The 8,230-nt window shown below is 38.1% G+C and overlaps 1 protein-coding gene across 1 annotated transcript in view; it reads left to right on the top strand.

The window, feature by feature from the left end:
• Window positions 1-1,249: 1,249 nt before the first annotated feature.
• Window positions 1,250-8,230, top strand: part of LOC126284192 (protein TEX261) — a 56,046-nt gene continuing 49,065 nt past the window's right edge. Inside the window, exon 1 of the mRNA XM_049982951.1 lies at window positions 1,250-1,641. Coding sequence (XP_049838908.1) covers window positions 1,572-1,641 — 70 coding nt within the window. The 5' untranslated portion in view covers window positions 1,250-1,571. The remainder of the gene's footprint in view (window positions 1,642-8,230) is intronic.

Genomic DNA, 8,230 nt, shown 5'->3' with positions numbered 1-8,230 from the left:
ATACTTCAGTCTATCTGGGAAAATACCCTGCTTCATTGAGCTATTACATATGTGGTTAAGAATCTCACTTATTTCTTGGGAACAAGCTTTTATTATCCTTCTAGAAATGCCATCAATTCCTTGTGAGCTTTTTTCTTGAGAGAGTTTATTATCTTCTTAATTTCAGAAGGAGAGGTGAGTGGAATTTCAATTGTATCAAATGGTGTGGGTAAGGCCTCTTCCATTAACTGCCTTACTTCTTCTAATTAACATTTAGATCCTATTTTCTCTACAACATTTAAAAATGATTATTCAAAATGTTTTCGACTTCCAGCTCGTTGTTTACCAAGTTTCCATTCACTTTGATGGTGATGCCATCATCCTGTACTCTTGGTTGCCCTGTCTCCCTTGTAATAATATTCCAGACTGTTGCCCCTGCATCTATGGAAAAGGCTGCTACCCCTCTTCAGGAACCACGCGTTTGTCTGGCCTCTCAACAGATACCCCTCCATTGTGGTTGCACCTACAGTACGGCTATTTGTATCGCTGAAGTACGCAGCCTCCCCACCAATGGCAAGGTCCATGATTCATGGGGGGGGGGGGGGGGGGGGAGAGTTCTGCCCCTAAGCCATTTATATTCCAGCACATCAATAGATCATTTTTGCTTTTAGTTATTTCACGTGCATCCCTTGTTTGGTGCCTAAACTTTTTATTTTCAGTTTGAGTTTTTCATTGTCACCCCTATCAGAATGAATTAGTTTCCCTTGCGTCTTAGGATTTTACACACATCTATGAACATTTTACTAACGTTCTATTCAAGTGCCGGCCGTCTTTTCCCAGACACTCATAGTTTAAGAAACTCCGTTTCAAATAAACTAACTGCCTCAGTGGAAGAAATAACAGAAGCAAATTTCTCCACAAAACTGACAGAAATGGCGTCATTAAGACATTAATGGTTGATTGCTAATAACTTGAAAATAATATAAAATCATAAAATTGAAACTACTAGCTTATTTTGAGTCTTTCATGATTATGAGAATGTGTATTAATTCATTTCATGGCTCCCGGCCACAGAAATCTGTTTTGTTTTCATTTGACGTGTGAGCTGTTCTGTGAGAGAGACTAGCAATTAGCAAATATCACGAAATATACATGCAGGGAACGGTGAGAATGACCCCCACCCCCCTTTCCCCCTATAACAGCGCTTGCTCTGCGCATGCGCAAATCTGGCAGCTTGCGGGTAACTTCTAGCTACTTGCTGCTACTGCTCATACAGCAAACAGCCACGCTTCAAGTAGCCAGAAGCGGGAGGAAGGCACTGCTCGTACTCGAATTCAGCTCTGCGCATGCGCACGAGCCCGCTGGCAACTGCTCATACGAACCTTAGCGCCTGCAGACAACATTAGGTATGGAATGTTGGTACAACTGTAACATTGCCAGCTGTGGAACAACTTTGGTGCAGATAGTATTTTGTCAACATGACTATAAACATAACCAAAGAGAAATCGATAAGTTTAGGAAAGTTGTAGTGAAAAGCGAAATGCATATTCGTTCTCGTGTATCATAATGTCATTGATATAGGTGTACTAACAATGTGGTTTTTTTATTTATTGAGTTGGTTTGCATTGTTGGTGCAAGTGTGCTTTGTGACTGTGGCTGTTGGTAAGTGAAGAACTGTTTATTTGTTGGAGTTGCTTTCATAATACTAAAACTGTTAAGTAAGCACGCACATAATGTTAATAAGAGAGTTTATTTCTAATAGTGATGCGGAGTTAGTGGTACGGTATTCCTATGTTTCCTGTGATAGATGGAGTGGAAGGGGCACTTCTGTCCATGCCAATTTTCGTGGGTGCTGTGGCTTCTGACTAGCTTCCGTAGTGTTTTGTGTGGCTTTTGCTACGTGTTCCCAAAATAGATTTCCCCATATGTTTCAACTCCATCATTAACAATGAAATCAATTTACTTGACACATCATTTATTAGCAGTTTAATAGAAAATTCATGTGTTAACCGGCCTATCGCCATCCAGCATGTACATTAAATCTTTATGTTTCTATTATTAACATCTCTTCCCCGTCCCTCTTCCTGAAGGCCTTCACAGTGGACTATAGACTTTAACTCATAGGCCAAGACAAAAATCCGAAGTCGAAATTATCATTGTTCCTCGTATTGTGGGTATGTAAATCACAGATTAAGTATAACTGATGTTTTGTTGTTAACAACAAGTAGCACTACACTGCTAATGTGCTGGAAATGTGGGGTTATTAATTTTACTTGGTGCTCTTATTACAAGCTTCAGCTCATTGAATACTGCTTCTGAAGATAATTCCATAAAATAACAGAGTGTGAGTATGTTAAGTATTCTAGTGTTCAAGTAGTACACAAAGTGATGGGTACTTCAAGAAGAAAAACTTTCTTAACTGGTTTCCCTGTTTATTTTGAAAAATACACAAGAGTGTAGGTGTCAAATAGTGTGCATCACATTAGGGGGGCATCTCAGTTTTGAACTGTTTTGCATGGTCACCCTCCAATAGCCTCTGGCAACCAGTGAGACTTAATCCTTCACTAGATGCCTTGCTGTGGGTAACAGAGGAGGCAATAAATGCTCTCCTGTAGAGTGTGACTTGGTTGTACTTTGCTGCTGATGCTATTTTATTCAATGTTGCATGCACTTTGTATGACTTGACAACATGGACAGTATTTACCTTTACTCTGCCACCATGCACAAAGAAACCTCACCCGTTCCACACATTTTCTCAGTGCAGAGGTTTCTTCTGACATTTCGCACTGATTGTGTTGTCTCTGATTTAGCTTCTTACTCATGTTGCTGCTAGGGTACATCACACATGACATTTACCTAAGTGTAATTTGTGACAATTGATCTTTATTTCTGGTGCCAACTGGTCATCTGTATTTGTCTGAAACAGTATAGTACAAATCTTTGTGAGACCAGACCCTACACTGTTTTTGTAAACCAATCAGGTCATTCCATTTGAAGTTGACCAATAAAAAAAAAAAAAAAAAAATGTGAAGCATGATGATTTAGGATTTCGTAATTTTTTCCTTCTTCCAAAATAAGCTAAAATCCAAATTAAGATTTTTTTTTGGACAGTATATTTCTGAATTATTAGTTTGTGGATTTTCTAAAAGTGTGCAGTTTCTGCCACATTTTGAAATCTTAAACTGAACATATCCCAAACTATTTTGCACACAGAGCTGAAATGCCTACCATTTTATTCAGTTTATTAGAAGCATTAAAATGTGTGCTATTTGATAAAATTCATTAAAATTCTAAATTTTGCCATTTTTTAAAATTTTGAATTATTTTCCTTTTTATTTGTTCAGTGTCAGTGTGTGCCAAGTTTCTTGTCAGCATTCCAAATGAGGCATATTGAAAGAATAGCAGGAAATTTATATTACAAATATACAACAAAACAAAAAAAATTCACATCCATTGACAGTAATTCACTTCAGAGGAGATGAAATGTTGAGGAAAAAACTAGCAAAGCACTGGTGTGGCAAATGAGAGCAAGTTGGTGCACACATGTGTAACTCATGAAGCATGCTCAGGGGATTTGGCAGAAAACTGCTGTTGTGATAATTTGAAATGCTTAATAGGGCAATAAAAGCACACGTTGGAATGTGACAAGTGCCACCCAGGAAGTGTATATTCCAACATGTGCCTTTCACTTTTTTGGTGGGTTGTTAAACACTTCAAATCATGGCACTGGCACATTTTTGCCACTTTGTTGCCAGTTAAATAAATGCACCTAAGATAACAGTTGAGGTTGTTTTCTTAAACATTCATAATAATCAGTTGTGGAAATGCAATGTTAACCTCCTCCCAATTGTTTAAATGGGGAAAAGGAAATATGGGCAAAATCAAAGACTGTGGCTTTGACCCACTGCGTCATCAAGCGCGTGGACACTCGGTTTCACTATGGCAACCATGATGGCACTCACTACACACATGAACAAATACAAATAATTTAAAAAAAAAACTCTAATTGCAGAATATGAAACTCAAGACAGCTGGATGGAATAGGGAGTTTTGAGCAGGGACATAGTAAGTATAAGACAATCATAACACTGGAGACATACTAAAACAAATACTAATCCAAAAATGAAGCAGAAACTCTTATCGGATATTTCACACAAGACCTTTCTAGCTGAAATGAAGTCCACAATACCGTGAACCCACACATAGTTTTAAAACCTGGTATCCTAAATTGCACTTGACCTATGAAGCTAAATAAAATCCATGATTCCACAAAAACTACACAAAAATCAATAATTCCAGTAGCTAATATTTCACTTGACGTACATAGCTAAAACAAAGTCCAAGGTACCAGAAAGCCTAACATCACTAATGCAGGTAAAACAAATTCCACAATACCTGCCAATCACATTCCAATGTAATTACTAGTAACTAACATCCTAACTCAAAAATACATAAGAAAATGGCATTAACACTATATTCAATATGCAAGAAACACACACTTAACCCCCACCCCGCCCGCCACACACACACTGTATCGTATTTACTACAATGAAATCATAAAAATGTACTTGCCAACAAAAGTCAGCTGACACACACATCTATTGATAGCAAAAATGTGCCATTAACACAATCTCCCGAATGGTCGGTATAGACTTCTCAATCTTTGGTCAATTTCATACCTTCTGCACAAATGTAACACTTGTAATTAACAGTTAAACTTAATAACTGCAGGAATTTAATCATGGTCAACAGTTCAAGCATGCAGAGACCTACCCATAAAATTTGTTATCCACAACTAACAAGAAATGAGACATAAAGTGAATCTCGTACCATAAACAACACACTGCACCAATAATTCCGCACCCAAGAATGAACTACCAACATCAAAATAACTCTCTAGCAAACTGCCACAAACCCCTTCGATATTATTCTTGCAAACAGCACTCAAGGAGTCCAATGAGTCACTGATATCACAAACAATTTAGAAAGATAAATATCACACACTAGAATGCATCACCACTTAGCATCAATACACCCTCTACAAATGTGATCCATTTCAAATATTCCACGCCTCCATGATGTCACAGAACACAACACATTTATATCATGGGTCATAGCAGACATGTGTTAATGCAAACTTCAGTTGGCCCTAAGCATGCCTTAAGTCACTTTTTTGTTTGTGACGGATTATGAACATGCAGCAAGTGGGAAAGGGTTTGGCAAAAAGATTTTATGAAGCCATAGCAGTCACGCGGACTCAGAAGTAACAAACATTTATTCCTATGAGCATTTCCACAGGTAAAGCAAGAATTGTTTCTGATTTTAAGGATTTTGGGGTTCATAAAATTCAAGTGAGTCCAGATGCAGGTAGCATGTTTTCGAAACAAATTGCAGGACATGTTGCTTGTGCCTATTACAGTAACTTGTGGATGGCTTGCCTGTCCAGAGATAAAAATGAGAAGTAAACCTTTAATTTATGCATCATGACTGGCTCTTTCTTTTCTGTAACCAGGAAAGCTGGATAAATTGGCTGTTCTGAAAAAAGTCGTAATTTGTAAACTAAATTATATTGCTGCCATGGAAGAGTGTAAAGTTTATCAGATGAAGAGTTGTGGAAGATGTAGATGTAGGTTTATACTGGAAATGAACATATTGTTAAATTAATAATATGACATTATTACTTGTGAGAACTAGGTTATGTTATTTAAGAGAAAACTGCAATATATCAGCTTAAATTAATAGGACTATCATTGGATAACTATAATGTCTTACTTGGTGAAGATAATAAAATGTTGCTCATTGTACTCAAATAAAGCATTGTTAAATAATAACAGGTGCCCCATTGTTTGTTTAATAATATTGGTTACATTAATTTAATGATAAAATGAAGGCATAATTAACTAAATTATTCATAGTCTTGATTGATGATTTGTTATTATGTTGTATGCTAAAATATTTTCACATGTAACATGGGAAAGCTGTATCTGATTTTAAGTGTGTGATTCTAATAAAGTAATACAGGGTGTTACAAAAAGGTATGGCCGAACTTTCAGGAAAAATTCCTCACACACAAAGAAAGAAACGCTTACTTTCCATGTTAGAGCTCATTTTATTACTTCTCTTCAAATCACATTAATCATGGAATGGAAACACACCGCAACAGTACTTACCAGCGTCCCTTCAAACACTTTGTTACAGGAAATGTTCAAAATGTGCTCTGTTAGCGAGGATGAATGCATCCATCCTCCATCGCATAGAATGCCCGATGTGCTGATGCAGCCCTGAAGAAAGGCGTATTGCATCACAGCCATCCACAATACGAGCACGAAGAGTCTTTACATTTGGTACCGAGGTTGCGTAGACAAGAACTTTCAAATGCCCCCATAAATGAAAGTCAAGAGGGTTGAGGTGAGGAGAGCGTGGAGGCCATGGGATTGGTCTGCTTCTACCAATCCATCGCTCACCGAATCTGTTGTTGAGAAGCATACGAACACTTCGACTGAAATGTGCAGGAGCTCCATCGTACATGTACCACATGTTGTGTCGTACTTGTAAAGGCACATGTTCTAGCAGCACAGGTAGAGTATCCCGTATGAAATCATGATAATGTGCTCCATTGAGTGTAGGTGGAAGAACATGGGGTCCAATCAAGACATCACCAACAATGCCTACCCAAAGGCTCACTGAAAATCTGTGTTGATGACGTGATTGCACAAATGCGTGCGGATTCTCGTCAGCCTACACATGTTGATTGTGAAAATTTACAATTTGATCACTTTGGAATGAAGCCTCATTCGTAAAGAGAACATTTGCACTGAAATGAGGATTGACACATTGTTGGATGAACCATTCGCAGAAGTGTACCCATGGAGGCCAATCAGCTGCTGATACTGCCTGCACACGCTGTACATGGTATGGAAACAACTCGTTCTCCCGTAGCACTCTCCATACAGTGACGTGGTCAATGTTACCTTGTACAGCAGCAACTTCTCTGATGCTGACATTAGAGTTATCGTCAACTGCACGAAGAATTGCCTCGTCCATTGCAGGTGTCCTCGTCTTTCTAGGTCTTCCCCATTCGCGAGTCATAGGCTGGAATGTTCCGTGCTCCGTAAGACGCCGATCAATTGCTTCGAGCGTCTTCCTGTCGGGACGCCTTCGTTCTGGAAATCTGTCTCGATACAAACGTACTGCGCCACAGCTATTGCCCCGTGCTAATCCATACATCAAATGGGCATCTGCCAACTCCGTATTTGGAAACATGGCACTGATGCAAAACCACGTTCATGATGAACACTAACCTGTTGATGCTACGTACAGATGTGCTTGATGCTAGTACTGTAGAGCAATGAGTAGCATGTCAACACAAGCACCGAAGTCAACATTACCTTCCTTCAATTGGGCCAACTGGCAGTGAATCGAGGAAGTACAGTACATACTGATGAAAATAAAATGAGCTCTAACATGGAAATTAAGCGTTTCTGGACACATGTCCACATAACATCTTTTCTTTATTTGTGTGTGAGGAATTTTTCCTGAAAGTTTGGCCAGACCTTTTTGTAACACCCTGTATATTGACTGTCACTGAATAAAAATTAATAATGATTTAAGCTCCTTGTTTAGTTTTAGGCATGGAAGGATTGCAGTAAAACTTAGTAATAAGTTCAAAGGACTACAGACTATGCACAAGATGTTGCACTTATCAGCAAAATAAAATTTATTTTAACATGTTCCCACTGGAATAGCATAGCGCCATGATATTTGGCATGAACTTGACTAACATACATTTTAAATTCACCATTGCATCATAAAATAGCAACTACTTTTAAAGCTTACTAGAAACTGTATAAAATTTTACAAAGTTTAGGTCTGTAAATCGTACAGTCTTGAAGATTTGGCGGTTCAGTGCAACAACCATTGCATAATTTGGAAGTTTTAAAAATTTATTAGTAATGTAATGAATGGTCAAAATATTTTTAATGTGTGATATTTCATGCAAACACTGCTACTACAAATATACAAAAAAATATCCAAATTTGGTACAGGGTGTTTCAAAAATGACCGGTATATTTGAAACTTCAATAAAAACTAAACGAGCAGCGATAGAAATACACCGTTTGTTGCAATATGCTTGGGACAACAGTACATTTGCAGGCGGACAAACTTTCGAAATTACAGTAGTTACAATTTCCAACAACAGATGGCGCTGCAAGTGATGTGAAAGATATAGAAGACAACGTAGTCTGTGGGT

Source organism: Schistocerca gregaria, chromosome 1 (assembly GCF_023897955.1).
Source record: "Schistocerca gregaria isolate iqSchGreg1 chromosome 1, iqSchGreg1.2, whole genome shotgun sequence".
Taxonomy (NCBI): domain Eukaryota; kingdom Metazoa; phylum Arthropoda; class Insecta; order Orthoptera; family Acrididae; genus Schistocerca; species Schistocerca gregaria.
The sequence above is the reverse complement of the archived record's forward strand: the minus strand, read 5'-3'. Positions and strand labels throughout refer to the sequence as shown.